This window comes from Myxocyprinus asiaticus, chromosome 6, assembly GCF_019703515.2.
Source record: "Myxocyprinus asiaticus isolate MX2 ecotype Aquarium Trade chromosome 6, UBuf_Myxa_2, whole genome shotgun sequence".
NCBI lineage: Eukaryota > Metazoa > Chordata > Actinopteri > Cypriniformes > Catostomidae > Myxocyprinus > Myxocyprinus asiaticus.
Genome location: NC_059349.1, coordinates 49,243,806 through 49,265,579, shown reverse-complemented (window position 1 = coordinate 49,265,579; position 21,774 = coordinate 49,243,806). Strand labels below are relative to the sequence as shown.

Below are 21,774 nucleotides of genomic sequence, written 5' to 3'. Positions count from 1 at the left end.
ACCGCGGCAACATTTGGTTGCGTCGCACTGAGTAGCCCAGCCAACAGTAAAATCTCATTGGTCCAAAATCCCAATTCGAATGATCGAAACTTGATCGAGACCTTATTCACAGCAGCGCCGTCTTTGGGAATGACAACGAGGCTGTGATGGACAAACGTACAGTCTTTTCAATTGGGTTGTACTGCAGTTTAAAGTGTTTTTGGGAAGTCCCGCGGACAAAACATTGAAAACAACAAAACAAAACATCTTTTCAAGAACATTCAGTAAACAAAAATCTCCAGACAACATAATTTATGGAAAATCAGATGTGATCTAGAGCTTTTTACAGCTTTATACTGTTGGTGCCATTGAAGAGATGTATGTCTATCCCATCAAAGATGGTGCTAGCATGAATAAGGTCTACTGATGGCTAGAAAGATGTGTGAATTTCAAGAGAAATGGCCAAATCATGTTTTATAACCATTTAAAAAACAAATGTAATGTTGTATCTGACGAAAAACTCTTTACACTACTGTAGGTGGAACCTTTTCGTTTAATAATTTGGCGGATTGACATTATATGTAAAACTAGAACAGCTGATGACTTCTACAAAACCTTCTCTTTAATTACCATAAATATCACAAATATAAATAACAAGAAATAATTTTAACATCACATGAAAACAGATATCTAAAAAGTCACAGTAGCACAATCCATGTTCATGAAACCAATAACGATATCGACAGTTGTTCAATCGGGAACACAAATGCAACCATCTCACAACCTATTAACCTAATCGCTTACAAATCAGAGAAATACTGACCTCCAGAAGGCTCAACTGTCTGTTGCTTTCAAATGATTGATTTTAGTGTCAGAGTTCTGTTTTTCTCTTGCAAACTGTGTCCAAAAGCATCATTCAAATTTTAAAATATAACAGTTTCAATTAGATCAGCTGAGATCTACATTCAGAACAACACCAGATTCACATTCTATCTGAGCAAACATGGCAGTTCTCTTCAGTTCTTCAATGAAGTCCTTCATTGTAAGACCAGTTGTGCTTCTTTCTTGAATGTGTGGGAAGTCTTACTTTCCTCTTGACTCATGGTTTGTCAAGGTAGAAACCCTGAATGTAGAGGTATTACTAATGCAACTGAGAGAGAGAGAGGGACAGAAAGAGAGAGAGAGATAGAGAGAATACTGAAACACCATCAGTTCTGTAATTGCATTATCATGAGGCAGGACAAGTACTCTCATGTTGTGGTTTGCTGTTGTTAAAGTCAAATACAGTGGCATTGATAAAGTCACATAGAAGGAAGAATGTTGATTAGAGGGAATCCGTGTCCATAACAGGACAGAAGTCTTTATTGGAAGGCACTGACAGAATGAGACGGCATCTGGGGACTGAAACAAGGACAACTTGACTGGTCCGTCACTCTTGACTGGTCCGTCTCTTCTCCAGCTTCTGCTTGAGTTCGTCTGTGAGGCCTGGTGGGAGGAGAACATATAACAATAAAACAGCAACTCGATATGATCTTGTGTGTGTAGTACATCATTTTAAACATTTAAAAAATGTTCTACTAAATACTTTAGGTGTAAAACTCTTTAAATGAATTCTTCTGTTAAAACTCGTCGATTATTTGAGCCATTTAAATGATCGTTTATGGGGATTATAGGGTTTATGGCTATACATTGTCATGGCAATGAAGTTATAAAATTGGATATTACATTACACAGAAAAGGTCAGTAACTAAAATCATGTTAACACACATATTAAGTCTTGTGTCTATACTTTTGAAACAGTGACTATTTTAACATTTACAGATTGGCCCCATTCACTTGCATTTTAAGTGCTTCACAGTAACCCAGATTTTTGCTTTCTTTTTTTTCCAGAAAAAAAGGGACAAGTCGAAATTAACTTTGTTGTAATCAACATTGTCACAAATGCTGAGCGATTGAACTTGTATTGAACCCAGGATATTCCTTTCAGTATTTTTAGCTTTTAAAAGGGCTAAACAAATAAAAGGATTAAATACATTTATTCTATAAGAAACTAAATTGTGGCCTTGGAATAGATGGTACATTTTTACAGCTGTGCTGGAATCAACTAGTGTGGATGTAGTGCTTTGATGACTCTTTGTAACCGTGTTTAGGTGAGACACTTACTCTGTGAAAGCGGTGAGGGACATAGAACCAGTCTTTTCATGGAGTTGGATGGGGAGCCAGATGGGGAAAATGATCGAGGGGAAGAACTGGGAGATCTTGTGTGGGATCGCAGCGTCCATTTGTCTGTTCCTACTTCACAAACACACACACACACACAAAACACACTTGAATCTGAAGAATTTGGAGTTGAGCTGCTTATACATGGGGTGGTGTGGCGCAGTGGATAAAGATCTCAGCTGGCAACCGGAATGTTGATGGTCCATCACCATTGTACCTTACTCTAGAGTTCTCACACAACCATCACATTCTCAAGCTTCTTAGTGTTATGCAACCTCTGCAATCCACATATTGCTCAAACACACAGATTGTGACTTGTTCATATTTTTGCAACACAAGTCACTAAAGCATCCAAATGCAACTGTTTCTGCATGTTGTTTGGCAAAAGCAGAGAAACCAATAGAGAAGATGTTTGGCTGAGATATTTCATTTGCTTAATCATAAATCATGACTGAAAGTGCCCCTGACACAGTTCTAGTTCATTGCCACTTATTTTTATTCAAACAGTAGAGAGGAGACAGGAAATTACAGGGGAACGGGAGGGGAAAGGGGACACAATGCACAATGGTGATAGTTTATGGAATGAGCGATTAAAGCCAACAACCTTTCAGTTACCACGCCAGATCTTCAACCATTAGGATTCGCAACCAAAACTCCCTTTTTATTCAGAACTAGTGCATGAGAAGTACCTTGTTTAGGAGGCAGGGCAGGAGCTCTAGAGACTGGTCCAGCTGGTGCACAGTGAAGAGTTCTCTCTCCATTCTCATCGTTGGATGATACAAATGCTACAGGAATAGAAGTAAAGACAATTAATTCAGAACAAAGTGTGAAAAGGCATTATTTTATGGTCCCTTTTTGCCATTTGTAAAGCCAAATGCAGTATTTTGATGGTATGTACAGAATCAGGAGAGCCTATATTCCCTGTTTGAGTTTCCATGAAATTCCATTTGGTGGTAACTCAACATTCTGGTGTTTTTAGTGGAGTAGGCAACATTTTGTATTTAGTTTCAGAGTCACAAATCAAAGAGACACAAAACAGTTTATAATCTATTCTTTGATACTAGAATAATAATAATAATAATAATTAAGCTTTTTCTTTAAAATTACAGAATAGTTAAAGAATCACCCATTGGTGTGTAAGTGTTTGCTTGCATTTGTAACATACTGATATTCTCTTCATAGGGCTCCTCCAATATAAAAGGCTGAAGAGTGCCAGCAGTTTTCTCCACAAGAGCATTGATGACATCATGAAGCGTGGGACAGGGGATCTAAAGAAGTCAAAAAAACAAAACCAAAAAAAAAAAAAAAAACTTGCTAAAAATCCCAAGGTTGATGTTTTCACATTGATTGCCTTTGTAAAGAAACTTGTTTCACATACTGGGTTTTCCACGTCAATGATGTAACCACCCTGCTGCTTCTGTGTCACTCTGTAATGTCTGAACACTGATCTGAAAAATAAATAAATAAAATAAAATTTAATTTGGCAAAAACCTTTATCTAAAGTTACGAACAGTGCAAGCTATGTTTCCTGGGAATTTAACCCAGACTAACAGTCTACTCAAAGAAACCAGCAAAACATGTGGTTTTGGAGGTTAAAGAGGCCTTTTTAAAGAACTTTTACTCCTAATGAAATGAACAGTAATTTTAAAACATATGTATAAAATCATGAGCACTCACATGAAATAAAGACTCCAGTCTTATAAGTAACCTTATAAAAGCTACTTTATTCTACATGGAGAGAGTCCCCACATGGGGGCTGCCATGTTAGAATCACATGACCAACCGAATACTACTCACTTAATCTCAGTAACTGCCCTGCTATTGGACATTTTCAATCATGGATTATATTAATCATGTCTGACTGTGAATAGTGAATTTCTACAATGGCACTGGTAACTGAAAACTATCGTGTTTGAGTGATGTTGCATCCACACCACTAGGTGTCAGTTTAAGTCCAAGATGAAATCCTTAAAAAATGACTGAGTGCATCTTTAAGGGTCTGCTCTTATAGATGAATTAAAACAGAAAGAAATCATACTGATAGAGATAGAGGTTTCTGTTTTTTTACCCATTCAGGTCTTGCCGTGTGGTCACAGCGAGTGAAGTTCCATCCCGGCCTGGTCTGAGCAGCATGTTCCCACAGTCTGGATGTCTTTCTAATAACACTTCAGCTTCCGTACGAGACACAGGCCTGAAACACCTGCCAAACAATATACAGGAGCACATGTGAGCAACACAGAAGCACGGGGACATGAACATACATGCACGTTGGCTAAAGAACAGATTATTGACATTGATTTAACATATGTAGGAGTTTGAAACATTTTTGGGCTTTTCGGCCAATGCCATCAATAAATATATTTCTAAAAACAGTCTAGAATAACCTAGAATAGCCTATCATAACCCCAGTCAAACCTAAAGGTTTCTCCACTCATTTTTTTGTAATGGGTATTGAGAAAACAACCTTTGAACTTTTAACAAGAACAAGGAAAAAATAAAACTTACTGTAGCAAATAAAGTGTGACATTTTATGAGAAGCTATAAACAGAAGATTAGCGATACATTGCAACACTTCCGGGTGCTTGTCATACCTTATAAAACATACTTCAAAACTTCAAACTAATTCAAATAAAAATCCAGAACATTGTACAATCTATAAAATATCACAAGTGTTCCACTTCATTTCCTAGTTTAAAGAAATAACAAATAGAATTAGATTTTCATATTTTATTAAGGCAATGAAAGTGCTGTTTGCACTTGCAAAACTCATCACCACAAGAATGCTAGCATGTTGCTTTGTGGTTGTTAGTGTGTTCTGGGTGGTTACTAGATACTTGCTAGTTTTAGTTGGTCTCCCAACCTGGTTTGCTGGTTTTAGAAGGAATAAGGGCACTTGTCAGCTGGTCAGGCTAGGAGGACATCTGAAACTAATCAGTTATTTTTTAGTACTTTTTAAATGCCTTTTATGTATAGACGTTTACTCTTTTAGCCTTGTCCCAGACCCAGACATTAAATATTAAACTATGAAAATCCATGATAAAAATACAAATTATTATATATTTAAATGACAACAAATATAAACAAAGAGTGAAATAAAAATAAACAATTTCAGTATTTATTATGTGAAAATAATTTCTATCAATAAAAATACAATTAAAAATATATCTGTCCTACAGTTGTGGTATCATTTCCACCACACTAAACAATTTTGCCGCTAATATACTGTATACCGATCAGCCACAACATTAAAACCACCTGCCTAATATTATGTAGGTCCCCCTCATGCCACCAAAACAGCTCCAACCCGCATCTCAGAATAGCATTCTGAGATTATTTTCTTCTCTCCACAATTGTACAGAGTGGTTATCTGAGTTACTGTAGACTTTGTCAGTTCAAACCAGTCTGGCCATTCTCTGTTCACCTCTCTCATCAACAAGGCATTTCCGTGCACAGAACTGCCGCTCACTGGATGTTTTTTGTTTTTGGCACCATTCAGAGTAAATTCTAGAGACTGTTGTGTGTGAAAATCCCAGGAGATCAGCAGTTACAGAAATACTCAAACCAGCCAATCTGGCACCAACAATCATGCCACAGTCCAAATTACGGAGATACATTTTTTTCCCCATTCTGATGGTTGTTGTGAACATTAACTGAAGCTCCTGTCCTGTATCTGCATGATTTTATGTACTGCACTGCTGCCACACGATTGGCTGAGTAGATAATCGCATGGATGATTGTTGATGCCAGATGGGCTGGTTTGAGTATTTCTGTAACTGCTGATCTCCTGTGATTTTCACACACAACAGTCTCTAGAATTTACTCTGAATGGTGCCAAAAACAAAAAACATCCATTGAGCGGCAGTTCTGTGGACGGAAATGCCTTGTTGATGAGGTCAACAGAGAATGGCCAGACTGGTTTGAACTGACAAAGTCTACAGTAACTCAGATAACCACTCTGTACAATTGTGGTGAGAAGAAAATAATCTCAGAATGTTATTCTGAGATGCGGGTTGGCACTGTTTTGGTGGCATGAGGGGGACCAACACAATATTAGGCAGGTGGTTTTACTGTTGTGGCTGACCAGTGTGTGTGTGTGTGTGTGTGTGTGTGTGTGTGTGTGTGTGTGTGTGTGTGTGTGTGTGTGTATATATATATGTATATATATATTTTTTTTTTTTAAGTTAGTGTATTTGTTAACCAAGTTGACAAAAATGTCAGTGAAGACCATGCTTGAGATGAATTATTAGATTCGTGATGTTTAAAGAAAAAGAAAATCCAAGGTAACTATCAATTGTAAGCAAAATATTTTTATTAGGAATCGTTTCCAATCATCCTGTAATTTTGCAAAATTAGGCAAAAAAGTTGTATATATATATATATATATATATATATATATATATATATATATATATATATATATATATATATTTTAATTGTGTGTACAAATGGAAGTAGCCTTAAGACATAAGTGTCGGACATTTTATTTAAGAAAAAACTTTACAAATGTCATTTTTATTAAATTCAAAAATGACAATTTTATATATATATATATATATATATATATAAATACAGAATTTGAGATGTGCTGGAAATGACACTGTGGTGGAAATTTTCTTGACTTTCAGAAAAAAAAAGACATAAATCTGCTGTGATGCATGAACATACACTGTTAGACATTGTTAGTAGATAAATTAAATAAACTAGTGAGAGTGTGAAAAATATTTGAACAAGACTTTACTTTCTAGAAGTCTGCAGTGCTAAAAGTGCATGAAGTTGAAGAAACACCCAGATATGGCTTCGATGTAAATCTATGGGATTTTTGTGGGACACTTAGAAAAGTAATAGCACTGCTCAACTGAAAAAGCTGCACAATTTGAAGTATCATTCATGTCCGTAGCACAAATGTATGAGATAAATTAAATGTGCCATGTGTCAATCATATGTCATACACATCTGGGATGGCACAAGAGTGAGTAAATGATGAGAGAATTTCCATTTTTAGGTAAACTATCCCTTTAAGTGCCAAGTTTAATACAAGGGTTAGGGATTTGAACAAACCTCTTAACTGAAAAATGAGCAACAGTAATACTGATGCTTGCACTAGCAAACACCCTACACTAAAAATGTATAAACACACAGGCACAAAGGAACGTAATCTGACCCTCCACCTAGCTCTGGCCATCTCTCCCACAAATGCACACACACACTCAGATAAACAGGGCACTCACGCAGGTATTTCCCCAACCAGTGGGAGCGAGAGTGGGGACGAGGGGGCTCTGGACGCCACGCGTGCCTTCCGTCGTGTTTTCTCTTTCTCCACTACTTCCTTCAGCATGTGCAGCTGTCCGGGCAGGAGGGTGAGGGTGGTGGGCACCGCCAGCTGGAATAAACCACAAAGCACATGTCTTTCGAATTTGCAGCGACAAGCATACAGTACATGCAACGATTCTTGATAAATTGCACTTTCACACCAAGATATTTTTCACACCTGATAATTTTATCTGGGAAAATATGTAGATATTTTAGTGGTGTTGTTTTGATTGTGTTTGTTGTTGAATAAGAATCAGCTAGCAGTCAAAGGGCAACATGATCGTGCCACCAGTTTTTTTTTTCTATATTGAATGTATAGTCAAAGGTAAACATCCATAAAGAAAGTGATCTAATCGAGGGCCTGGGTAGCTCAGCATGTAAAGACACAGACTACCAACACTGGAGTCGTGAGTTCGAATCCAGGGCGTGCTGAGTGACTCCAGCCAGGTCTCCTATGCAACCAAATTGGCCCAGTTGCTAGGGAGGGTAGAGTCACATGGGGTAACCTCCTCATGGTCGCGATTATGTGGATTCTCGCTCTCGGTGGAGCGCGTGGTGAGTTGTGCGTGGATGCCACAGAGAATAGCGTGAAGTCTCCACACGTGCTACGTCCCTGTGGTACCGCGCTGATAAGATGCACAGATTGACAGTCTCAGACGCGGAGACAACTGAGATTCGTCCTCCACCACCCGGATTGAGGTGAGTCACTACGCCACCACGAGCACCTAGAACGCATTGGGAATTGGGCATTCCAGATTGGGGAGAAAAGGGGAGAAAATCCAAAAAAAAAAAAAAAAAAGGAAAAAAGAAAGTGATCTAATCTTAAAACCGATCATTTAAAAATGATAAAAGTCTAGTGACTGATACATTAACCAGTCCGATGAATATTCTGCCAGTTGTCATTACCCTCTTAAGTGGACCGTTCCAAAGTCTACAAAAGCCTTGTCAGATATAGTGCACATTTTATATTCTGATAAATTTGTTAGTGAATTAAGCAAATAGTACAGTGCATCTGGAAAGTAATCACAGCGCTTCAATTTTTCCACATTTTGTTATGTTACAGCCTTATTCCAAAATGGATTAAATTCATTATTTTCCTCAAAATTCTACAAACAATATCCCATAATGACAACGTGAAAGAAGTTTGTTTGAAATCTTTGCAAATTTATTAAAAATAAAAAACGGGGAAAAAAAAATCACATGTACATAAGTATTCACAGCCATTGCCATGACACTCAAAATTGAGCTCAGGTGCATCCTGTTTCCACTGATCATCATTGAGATGTTTCTACAACTTGATTGGTGTCCACCTGTGGTAAATTCAGTTGATTGGACGTGATTTGGAAAGGCACACACCTGTCTATATAAGGTCTCACAGTTAACAGTGCATGTCAGAGCACAAACCAAGCCATGAAGTCCAAGGAATTGTCTGTAGACCTCCGAGACAGGATTGTATCGAGGCACAGATCTGGGGAAGGGTACAGAAACATTTCTGCAGCATTGAAGGTCCCAATGAGCACAGTGGCCTCCATCATCCGTAAATGGAAGAAGTTTGGAACCACCAGGACTCTTCCTAGAGCTGGCCGCCCGGCCAAACTGAGCGATCGGGGGAGAAGGGCCTTAGTCAGGGAGGTGACCAAGAACCCGATGGTCACTCTGACAGAGCTCCAGCATTTCTCTGTGGAGAGAGGAGAACCTTCCAGAAGAACAACCATCTCTGCAGCACTCCACCAATCAGGCCTGTATGGTAGAGTGGCCAGACGGAAGCCACTCCTCAGTAAAAGGCAAATGACAGCCTGCCTGGAGTTTGCCAAAAGGCACCTGAAGGACTCTCAGACAATGAGAAACAAAGATTGAACTCTTTGGCCTGAATGGCAAGCGTCATGTCTGGAGGAAACCAGGCACCGCTCATCACCTGGCCAATACCACCCCTACAGTGAAGCATGGTGGTGGCAGCATCATGCTGTGGGGATGTTTTTCAGCGGCAGGAACTGGGAGACTAGTCAGGATCAAGGGAAAGATGAATGCAGCAATGTACAGAGACATCCTTGATGAAAACCTGCTCCAGAGTGCTCTGGACCTCAGACTGGGGCGAAGGTTCATCTTCCAACAGGACAACGACCCTAAGCACACAGCCGAGATAACAAAGGAGTGGCTACGGCACAACTCTGTGAATGTCCTTGAGTGGCCCAGCCAGAGCCCAGACTTGAACCCGATTGAACATCTCTGGAGAGATCTGAAAATGGCTGTGCACCGACGCTCCCCATCCAACCTGATGGATCTTGAGAGATCCTACAAAGAAGAATGGGAGAAACTGCCCAAAAATAGGTGTGCCAAGCTTGTAGCATCATACTCAAAAAGACTTGAGGCTGTAATTGGTGCCAAAGGTGCTTCAACAAAGAATTGAGCAAAGGCTGTGAATACTTATGTACATGTGATTTTTTTTCCGTTTTTTATTTTTAATAAATTTGCAAAGATTTCAAACAACCTCCTTTCACGTTGTCATTATGGGGAATTGTTTGTAGAATTTTGAGGAAAATAATGAATTTAATCCATTTTGGAATAAGGCTGTAACATAACAAAATGTGGAAAAAGTGAAGCGCTGTGAATACTTTCCGGATGCACTGTATATACATAAGTGTTCATTTAAGTCTTATTTACTGTCATTAAATCAATGGAATTATGATTATCTGATATATATTGAAAGTATTCCATCACATTGCTCTCTAGATATTGGCATCAGCCATTTAAAAAAAACAAAAAAAAAACACATACTTGTTAAACAATTCCTTGGGAAACTGAAAGAAACAGTGTTCTATGCGGCATTCTTTGAAACTAGTTATAAAATTCAGAATCATTAATGGTACAAAGGTTTTCAGAGCTAATTAACAAACTGTTAATAAAATCAGTTACACTTTACAAAGAGGTTCCATTTGTTAACATTAGTTAATGCATGAGGCATCATGAACTCACTTTTTTAAACATTGTTTATGTTAGATAATAAAAATACAATTGTTCATTGTTAGTTCGTTAGTTAGTGCATTAAATAATGTTAACATATAAAACTTTTGATTTTGCAAATGGATTACTATATGTTGAAATTAACATTAACAAATGCTATAAAAGTATTGTTCATTGTTAGTTCATGTTAACTTAAGTTGTTAACTAATGTTAAAAAACTGAACCTTTTAAAGTGTTACCATAAAATCTGTTTGTTGAAAGAATACTTGAGCTAAGCCAATTTCTCCACTATATTTACTGTAAGGGTGTGAACTGATATACCGCTCTCACAGTACTGGAGACATAAGAATACAAGAAAACTAACTAAACTATACTACTTCTGTTAAAGAATATTTATCAACTTGATTGAACTCACATCTACAACAGAGTAGAGAAAACCTTTCCACAGCTCACGTGCCTCCAGATTTGGAGCCTGACAGAGAGAGAGAGAGAGAGAGAGAGAGAGAGAGATAGAGATTAATACATAATAATGTAATGTAAAGTTCTCCGTATATTTCCTTACACTACTGCATTACATTACAGACATATGGAATATCTTCTCACACAGCAGATAATCAGATCTCCACATTTACACCTATAGGAGAACGCAACATGAGACGAGCGATGCAATGCTCCTAATTTTGAGCTAAAACTTAAATTTTGGTGTAACACAAGGGAATAACACAGTGTATAAATTACATACAGTATGCTATATATAGACCATTCTACTGAATTGTTTTTTTTTTTCAGACCATTTGTAATGTTTTCCTCAACCTAAATTTGTCACTACTGAAACATTAATGCACCACAAAAGGATAAAATGTATCTATTAAAAATTTGTTTCCAGCCCCACCCCCCAAAGATTATTTTTATGATTTTTTTACATTTTCACAGCCAGATCAATTAAAACTACAAATGTAAAAGATCAAATGTATAAAATTAATAAAAATTAAAATGCAATTTTTTATGTAAAATACATCAATTTCATCATACTAATTTAAGAGTTAATGATTTATTAAATTGAACATACATTTAATCCAACATTATTATAAAGTTTTAGTTAAAATCTCAATTTTACTTTATTTTTGTCAAAACACATTTTTCTTTTTTGCCTAATCTTAACTCATTAAATGCTTAAAGTTGAACATATTTCAAATGTTTTATGATAAATAAAATATAGTGATTAATTATGAAGGACATTACATTTGTTCCCATCATCTGTATTATGAAGCGCAAACACTTCTTTTGAATTGTCACTGAACTGACGGTAACATTTATAACACAATAAGGTTCCATTTGTTAACATCAGTTAGTTAACATTAACATTAGTTAACATGAACTAACAATGAGCAATTATTTTACAGCATTCATTATGTACATCTTGGTTAATGTTAGTTTCGACACACAGTAACACAAATCAAAATCAAAAATTGTATTTGTTAACATTAGTTAATGCACTATAAACTAACAACGAACAATTGTATTTTTATTAACTAACATGAACATTTATTCATTAATAAATGCTGTAGACTACCACCACTGGAGTCGTAAATGGGTAAGGTTAGGGATAGTATTTATTTGACAGGAATTTTGTTCAGGGACAAAATATGTTAATCCACAAACATTAATGTGAATCTGTGACATTTAGTAGCAAGTAAATCTGAAAATGGATATAACCCTGAAAACAAAGCAAAATACACAGGTGTGCTGAAGAGAATTCTTGTTTACTCGCTTATACTACTGGAAGTGTCTCAAACAAAATGAAGACGATTTCAAAGACCAAGTTCAGGCACGAAACTCTGAATGGCGCAAGCTGATACTGTAGGTTCTTTAAACTTGTCTGTTAGCCAATCAGCTCACGTACATGTGACATATCAAGCCAATCGGATCACATGGCGTAAGCTGATAAGTAATTTGATGCATAATTTGGTAAAAGCCAATCAACTTGCGTACTCTATCATTGACTATTATTTAAATTTACTCAGTTTGCAAGTAAGCCGGCATCACTGCAGTGCTCTGCAAGATTTTTCTCTGAAACCCTCCACCACCCCAGCTCAACTTGTCTAGATCTGCTACATGTGAATTGTACTTAGGTGTAATTGTGTTGTTGCATGTCTTGTGTTTTTCTAATTGTGCAGCAGCAACATGTCCATCTGCTTAACTCAGAATTTCTGTGTTCTAGCAGTAGCAAAGCTCTTGCCATTTTGTGTGCAATATGCATCAGACAGTCCACAAAATGGTCTGTAGGTGTGAGGCTAGGAGTGAGGCGTGTGTTTATGGAGCGTGAGGGGAGTGTGTGTGAGCTGACAGATGTTTAATACACACGGTGAGTTTGATCTCTCCATCCTTCATGCGGAGATTCAGTCTGGCTGCTTCCAGATTCCTATCACGACTCGGATCATCAATCAGGGAGACAAACCCACTCAGATCCAACTTCTCTACATACTAAAATCACAAAACACACACGCAGAGTGAAATTTAAAGGGATAGTTCATCTAAAAATGAAAATTTTGTCATCATTAACTCACCTCCAAACACATTCTCTTTCTTCTGTGTAACACAAATGGTAATTGTGATTTAAACTGCAAAGCTCTGAAAAGCACCTTAAAACTATCATAAAAGTGGCCCATATGACTTCAGGGCTATATTCCAAGTCTTCTATAGCCATGCCAGCTTTGTGTGAGAAACAGACCAAAATTAACGCCTGTCAATTCTCATTTTGGTAGTGTTTTTCAATATGTTGACTTGCAATTGGTCACGAGACATGCGGCAGCCAATGGTGCTTGACGTCAATGACGTTAAACCTGGTGTGACATGTAAAGACACAATTGTTTAACTGAACATTTGCAAACCAGATTGGGCCACTCTATCGTATTGTGGAGAACATCATATAAGTCATATGAACTACTTTTATGACACTTTTGTGTGGTTTGTTTTATTTTTTTTTTATCCTTTTTGGAATGTTTTCCGAAGTATAAATCAAATCATAAAAAATAAATATAAATCATAAAAAAGAGCTCGGACGTTTTTTACGAGTTGGATGGGTGTGACATGTCCCTACCACTTTTTGCCTTTGCCAGTTTTAGCTAAAATAGCTATATATATTTATTTATATACAACCCCGATTCAGAAAAAGTTGTGACAGTATGAAAAATGCTGATAAAAACAAAAAGGAGTGATTTGTAAATTATATTCACCCTTTGCTATATTGAAAGCACTACAACTACACATTATATGATGTTTTTCCTTGTGAATTGCATTGTTTTATAAAAATGTACAGTAATTTCAAATCAGATGATTGCAACACACTCCAAAAAAGTTGGGACAGTCGAGTGTTTACCACTGTGAAACATCACCATTTCTTCTAATAACACTTATTAAGTATTTGGGCACTGAAGACGTGAAGACACGTTTGTTAAGTTAAGAGAGTGGAATTTTCCCTCAATCATCCATTATGTAGGTCTTTAGCTGCACAATTGTTCGGGGTCTTCGTTGCTGGATGGTGTGCTTCATAATGCACAACACATTCTCAATTGGAGACAGGTCAGGATAGCACACATTTACTCTGCTTACACAGCCATGCACTTGAAATCTGGGCAGTATGTGGTTTGAAGTTGTCCTGCTGGAAAATGCAGGGATGTCCCTGGAAAAGATGATGCTGGATAGCAGTATATGTTGCTCCAAAAGTTTTACATATCTGTCTGCATTCATGGTGTTCTCGGAGATGTGCAAGTTACCCATGCCATGGGCACTGACAGACACCTGGCCCATACAGACACTGGCTTTTGGATCTGATGTTAATAACAACTTGGATGGCCCTTTTCCTCTTTGGCCTGATAACACAATGGCTTTGTTTTTCAAAAACATTTTGAAATTTGGACTCTTCAGACCAAAAAACACAATTCCACTCTCTTACTTTCTTCATCTAAGATAAGACTGAGCCCAGAGAAGTCGGCAGCGCTTCTGGACAGTGTTGATGTATGGCTTCTGCTTTGCATAGTAAAGTCTTAACTTGCATCTGTGGATGCAGCGGCGAGTTGTGTTGACTAACAAAGGTTTACTAAAGTCATCCCAAGCCCATGTTCATGTTATCCATTACAGATGAATGCCGTTTTTAAGACAGTGATGTCTGAGCGATCAGAGAATGGTTTTCGTCTTGTCCTGTACGCACCGAGATCTGACCAGATTCCTTGAATCTTTTAACTATATTGTGCACTGTAGAGGGTGAAATGCCCCAAATCCTTCCAATTTGTCTTTGGGGAACATTGTTCTCAAAGTGCTGGATTATTTGCTGAAGCATCTGTTGGCAAATTGACAAGTCTCTAATGATCCTTGCTCTTGAAGAACTAGGCTGTTTTTGGAGGCTCCTTATATACTATGACACGATTGCCTCACCTGTTTAACATCTCCTGTTTCACATCGCCTTGTTATTTAAACTCTTCAAATTGTTATTAGTCTTAAACTGCCCGTCTCAACTTTTTCGGGGCGTGTTGCAAACATCTGATTTGAAATTACTGTACATTTTCAAAAAACAATGAAATTCACAAGGAAAAACATCATATAATGTGTAGTTGTAGTGCTTTCAATATAGCAAAGGGTGAATATAATTTACAAATCACTCCTTTTTGTTTTTATTAGCATTTTTCATACTGTCACAACTTTTTCGGAATTGGGGTTGTGTGTGTGTGTATACACACACACACACACACACACACACACACACAGTACTGTGCAAAAGTTTTAGCCACTTGTGTGAAATGTTAAATAGTGAGGTTGTCTTCAAAAATAATGCAATAATTCATTTTCATTTATCAATTAACATCATACAAAGTTCAGTAAGCTTAAAAAAAGCTAAATCAATATTTGGTATGACCACCTTTGCATTCAAAACAGCACCAATTCTCCTAGGGACACCTGGACACAGTTTTTCTTGGTTGTTGGCAGATAGGATGTTCCAAGGTCTCAATTGCTTCTGTCTCTTTATATAATCCCAGACTGACACGATGTTCAGTGGTGGGCTCTGTGGGGGCCATGACATTTGTTGCAGGGCTCACTGTCCTTCTATTCTAATCTTTTCGATTTGCAAAAGTAATGTTTGGGAGTCTAACATTTATATTTCCTATTAACACACTAAAGCTGAAGATTTAAATAACCATCTTAAGACAAACATTGTTGTGAAACATCTTATGTGCCTAAGACTTTTGCACAGTACTGTATACTGTGAATTGATCAAGAATGACTATCATTACATTTACATTACTTTTACATTATTCATTTGGCAGATGCCTTTATCCAAAGCGACTTACAAAAGAGAAATACATTACAAGCGAATCATCTTAAGGTGACAGTGGTATGAAAAATGCTGTATTACAAAGTTTCACTAGCATCAGAATAGTAGTATTCAAGACAGATTAGAGTGCAGCAACTTTTTTTTTTTTTTTTTTTTTTTTTGTGACTGGTTGAGTGCTCATGGAAAGGATGTGTTTTTAGCCGTTTTTTGAAGACAGTGAGTGAGTCTGCTTCACGGATGGAGTTGGGAAGGTCATTCCACCAACGTGGTATGATGAAACCGAAAGTCTGGGAAAGTGTTTTGGTGCCTCTTTGTGTTGGTACAACAAGGCGACGTTCCTTAGCTGACCGCAAGCTTCTGGTGGGAGCGTAGCTGTGCAGAATTTATTTTAGGTGTGCTGGAGCAGACCCAGTGACTGTTCTGTATGCCAGCATCAGAGCCTTGAACTTGATACGTGCATCAGCAGGCAGCCAGTGAAGAGAGACAAGGAGTGGTGTAACATGCGCTCTCTTTGGTTCATTAAAGACCATTCTGGATCATTTGCAGGGGTCTAATTGCACATGCAGGGAAGCCTGCAATGAGAGCGTTACAGTAGTCCAGTCTTGTTATGACAAGTGACTGAACAAGAAGTTGTGTGGCATGTTCAGAGAGGAAGGGTCTTATCTTCCTGATATTGTAGAGTGTAAATCTACATGATCTTGCGGTCTTTTGAGATGTGGTCTGTGAAATTTAGTTGGATATCGATGGTTACCTGCTGCTAACTTTGCATGCTACTTGCATAAAGCCAATTTTTTTCCTCTAGATACACCTTATCTAAAGTTTATTGACTAAGGTTATTGAGCCTGAAACGGGTATCTTGATGAGTCCAGAGCAAAAATCAATAATGCAACCACAATTAAGAAGAGTCTGATAAAACTTGTCTGACTGTCTGCCATCTGCTATCCTTCGGCTGTTTGCTTTTTGAGAAGATGATGAGGTTACGATGGACTGTGGAAAGGAGATTTAGATTTTAGATGAAAAAAAAAATTCTTCTAGATCTCTCCTAATACTCCAAGGATTGGTAGAGGATTGTATGTTGTTTATACAAAATGAAACATCTGTATAGGAAGCCAGAACTGTCTCAGTTTGTTTTCACTTTTAATGTTTTAATAAATGCTCTGCTAGCTTGATTCACACTGCCTGATATAAAGGCTGCTGAATATTCCACTTACATGTGCATCCTTAGCATTGTTGAAGAAGTACAGCGTGTTTCCACATAAACAGGTCCACAAACGGCGAGCTACCTGCATAAATACAGAGTAAATAAGAAAGAAAGAAAAATCATGTAAACATGAACACTGAACTTTACACACACACACACACACACACACACACACACATATACATACCTCAATCATTTGCAAATATTTGCTAATGTAAAATAGAACGTATTTTCGGTAACACTACCATAGGGTTCCATTTGTTAAGATTAGTTAATCCAATCGGGTTATGAACTAAACATATTAAAGCATTTATTCATCTTTGTTAATGTTAGTTAAGAAAAAAAAAAAACAATTGTTCATTGTTAGTTCATGTTAGTTCATAGTGCATAAACTAATGTTAACATACAAAACTTTTGATTTTAAAAATGTATTAGTATGTTGAAATTAACATTAGCCAAGATTAATAAATGCTGTAAAAGTATTTTTCATTGTTAAGTAATGTTAACTAATGTTGTTAACTAATGTTAACAAATCGAACCTTTGTAAAGTGTTACCGTATTCTCTAAAGAAAACGTGAGTGGTGCTTCCTTTGCAAAATTTGACGCCATGTTTATAGGTTGCTGTAGGTGGTTGCGGAGGCATTGCTATGCCATTGCTAAGGTGTTCTAAGTGCTTTTTAGCATGTTGCTATGTGATTGCTACAGTTTTTAAAGTACCATTCATGTACGAAAAACAAATGGTGCAGGACAAGTTACACAGCAAATTGTAATACTTCAGCTTAGGGGTTCATTTAAATCCAAGCCTGATCTCATAAATAAAAAAAAATAAAAAAAAATAAAAAAAACTTGACTGTGGTGACATTTCTGCAAAATAATATTAAGTGGCTCCTTACGCATATTGCGGCAGTTCAAAGGTGAAAATGAGTGTGGCTAAAAGAAAGTTACATTTTCTTCCAAATAGATAAGGTTTTTAAGGATCAAGTTTCAAATCCAGCCTGAGCTCATGATATTTATGTGACGGCAATTTCCATCAACATTTTTGCAAACCAAAATCACGTGCATCATTACATGTTTGGCTGCAGTTTCCCAGTGAAATCTCCAGTGGGGGGCACCAAAATCGAGTGCAACAATGTTGTAATCAGATGAAGTTAAGGTGAATATTCGATGGATGTTTTAATGAGTAAAATGTACCTCCCTAACCTAAAACCTTAGCCTAAACCTAACCACTAGTGTCCCAAAAGATAAATGAGAGGAGATCAAAGCAGACATCCTTACCCTAAAACCAACGTCTAAACCTAACCAATAGTGTTTTAAAAGCATTTTCTGAAGCAACCATGTCATATTGTGTCCCTCCAATGGCAGTTTCGCTTCACTTTCAATTTGAACGTCCTTTGCTGGGCTCGAGACTCAGTCTCAGAGTCCAAAGTCCAACACTCTATCAAGGGAGCTACAGCGCAAGCTAGTCATTTTGAACTACATGTGTAAATGTAGGTGGGTCTGTAATCGTTGCAATGTATCATTTTTCAAATAACACAGCAGGGTGTGAGTAATAGAGAGAAAAATGAGTGTCAATAAAGTCATAATCAGCTGTTGTAGTCATGATTTGGTGAATAAAACGCACAGTTGTTGTTGCGCCTCTAGTGTTAATTTTACCAGGAAATTGCAGCAAAATGCAAAAAGCGGCACATAAAAACACAGTTTACAAAAATTTTAGTTAGAAAAACTTTCATTCTATGAGACTAGGTTGTTGAAATCAACAAAATCAACCTCCCCACCACAAACCTAAACCTTATCGATAATGTCATAAATTGCAAATGTGAGATGAAAATGCAATTGCTGAAGTAACCAAGCGCTTCATTTTGATAGACACTTTCAGCTCACGTGCTGACTCCTGTGCTCTTCGGGACTCATCCAGTTGTTGGTTATGTAATGCAAATGATAAAATGTATCACCTGACAAGTCATGCGCTACAGTAAAAGTGTTTAAATGTCTTAAGATAGCATTGTGTGAGGAACAGGGCAAAAAGTAAGTGTTTATAAACTGATAATCTGCCGTTTTAAGGAAATAAAAATGGTTGCTCTAGTGCCTGTAGTGTTCATTTCACCAGGAAACTGTTGTGATACGTAGTGCTGCGTATTCTGTGGTTCTATAAGACCAGGTTGTCAAATCCCTAACCCCAAGTATGAGCAATAATAGAACAATGTTATTATAATATTGAGAATACATAAAAACTGAGAAGTCTAACAGCAAGTATGACACTAAAGCATTGCTCTTTGGATGCAGGACAATTAAATGTCTGTGTAGACAAATCTATTGCACAGCTCTTGGGTTGGCACATAATCTGGATTTAGTAATTCACTGATAGTGTAGTAAATGGCAGTGATCTCTGCATAGATTAACACTCAGTCTCTAATCCTCTGCACTGTCTGACTCAATCCTGATCCCAGTGGCATCTTATGGCTCCCCAGGGCACTGCTCACACTCACCAACCTGGAGCACAGCTGTCCAAAATCTGAGCACCCCCCAACACACACTGTGCACCTGATCCCCACTACACCCCCCCAACACAGGCTGTGCACCTGATCCCCACTACTCCCCGCTGAATATGCATTTTGGGACTAATTTGTGTTTGTGTCCCTCTTTGTCAACACCCTTTTGAATTGTTTTTCAGGGTGAAACTGAAATATTTTTCTACTAATCTGTCTGTACTGTCTCCACCAGCCCAAAATTTCCATAAGAGATTCTATTCTATTCTATTCTGTTCTATTCTATTCTGTTCTGTTCTGTTCTATTCTATTCTGTTCTATTCTATTCTATACAAGACTGGAATGTTCAGTGCTCCATAATATTAAATGACAATAACATTAAACTGTCCATGCAGCAGATAACATTAAACTCAATTACAAATGCAATCTGATGGTTGATGATTAAAAAACGCATGTAATTCTGCACACACTTTGGACTGCATGTGATCCGCATTAAGGTGTGTCATTACATAAACAGCTGCCAGGAATGTAAATCAAATAACAAGCACAAGCAGACAAATGAAAATATAAGTTATAAGACATTTAAACAGCTGTCAGACAGACAGTGGCATTAGGCATGGCACATGTTCCATTCATTGATTGTTACAATCAAAATAGACAGGCAAAATTTGAGTGTTCACTTGGCAAACCAATGTTATTTGATAAGACATCCGATCAATCTCAAACCTCGCCCATAACCAGACATTACGCACGTGCCATGCATTGCATATGATCGCTGTGCGTTTTTATATTAGGCCTAAATAAACTCACAGATATGTCATTTTAAAGCAAAGTGCCCGCTCACCTTCTCTTTTGGTCCCCTTTTCTCCAAGAATCCCTCATAATAGCAGGGCGGCAGCTGCGCTCTCAGGCTCCCGGTGCGCGGATTCGGTGGCGGCGCCGCCGCCATGACTTCAGCAGCTCAGCCCGGTATTGACAGACACTCACAGCAGCAGCGGGGACAAAGAACCGGCCTGGGAAGCGACACGCCTTCTTTGGGTGTGAGATGGATGGCTCTGGATACGCGTGATTAATCCCGTCACTGACACAACACATTCAATATGGCAAACTGAGATTACATTATACACTGAAGGCGTTCATACAGTATACAGTGTTTTTCTGTCTGTTAGTTCTAATAGAACGGTAATATTTATCAATTTTATATTAGGCTACTGTAAAAAGTTGAGTATAAAATGGTATGGCTTGTAATGTAATAACAATGTAATAACAGTTTTAATTTTATATAAGAGTTAACAAAAAATAAAATACTTAATAAGTAATTATATAAATAAAACAATACTATAATGATATGTAATATATATTATTAATAGAATTATTACAAAATAATGTATCAAATACGAAAATGCCTGTATACATTTATTCATATTTAATTATTCACATTTAATATTTTTGTTAATATATAATAAATATATTTTTAACGTTTTTTTTTAACTTTATTAAAGATATAATTCATTATAAAAAAGTTTGAAATATTGAATATTTTTAGATTATTTTTAAATGGATAAAATAAACTTTAATAAAAATAAATATATAATATCCAAACAATATTAACAGTTAAGAGTAATTAATAATAATAATAATAATAATAAATTATGTAAAACAATAATATATGTATTATTAAATATTATATTGAAATTATTACAAAATAATATGTAAAATGTGAAAATATTAATTCATTTATTAATATTTTATTATTTTTGATGTTTACTACTTTAATAAAAATATTATTCATAGTAAAAACATTTTAAGTATTTAATGTTGAAATAATGAAATTTTGTATTTTTATATAATTTTTAAATGAATTAAATAAATCATCATAAAAATAAGTATATAATATTTATGATATATTACCAAAATATAAACAATATATAAAAAGGAATACTATAATATATATGTATTATTAAATATTATATTTATTATAAATAATTATTGAAAACAATTTATAAAATATGAAAACAGCCTATATTAATGTATAAATATTTTATTATTTGTTAATGTTTATTACTTTAACAAAAGATATTATTCATAGTAAAAGCATTCGAAGTATTTAATGTTAAAATATTTAAATGTTTTTGATTGTTAAATTGTTATTTTTAAATTAATAATAAATAAACCTTCAGAAAAATAAGTATATAATATTTAATAGATATTACCAAAAATATTTAAAAAATTATATAAAGCAATACTATAATATATATATGAATTATGAAATATTATATTTATTATAA

General features: G+C 36.4%; 1 protein-coding gene across 3 annotated transcripts; it reads right to left on the bottom strand.

The window, feature by feature from the left end:
- Positions 1-523: 523 nt before the first annotated feature.
- LOC127443165 (signal-transducing adaptor protein 2-like) lies at positions 524-20,463 on the bottom strand. 3 transcript variants are annotated; one of them, XM_051701734.1, is made up of 11 exons: positions 20,331-20,463; positions 17,011-17,082; positions 12,835-12,954; positions 10,886-10,942; positions 7,428-7,579; positions 4,268-4,399; positions 3,578-3,647; positions 3,365-3,467; positions 2,889-2,984; positions 2,143-2,274; positions 524-1,464 (listed from the first exon to the last, which is right to left on the bottom strand). In XM_051701734.1, the coding sequence occupies exons 1-11, from the start codon at positions 20,433-20,435 to the stop codon at positions 1,409-1,411; spliced, it is 1,095 nt and encodes a 364-aa protein (XP_051557694.1). In that variant the 5' UTR covers positions 20,436-20,463; the 3' UTR covers positions 524-1,408. The 3 variants fall into 3 exon arrangements, with proteins under 3 accessions (XP_051557694.1, XP_051557695.1, XP_051557697.1); XM_051701735.1 differs by having other exon boundaries at positions 2,143-2,271; XM_051701737.1 differs by lacking the exon at positions 10,886-10,942.
- Between the last annotated feature and the right edge of the window lie 1,311 nt (positions 20,464-21,774).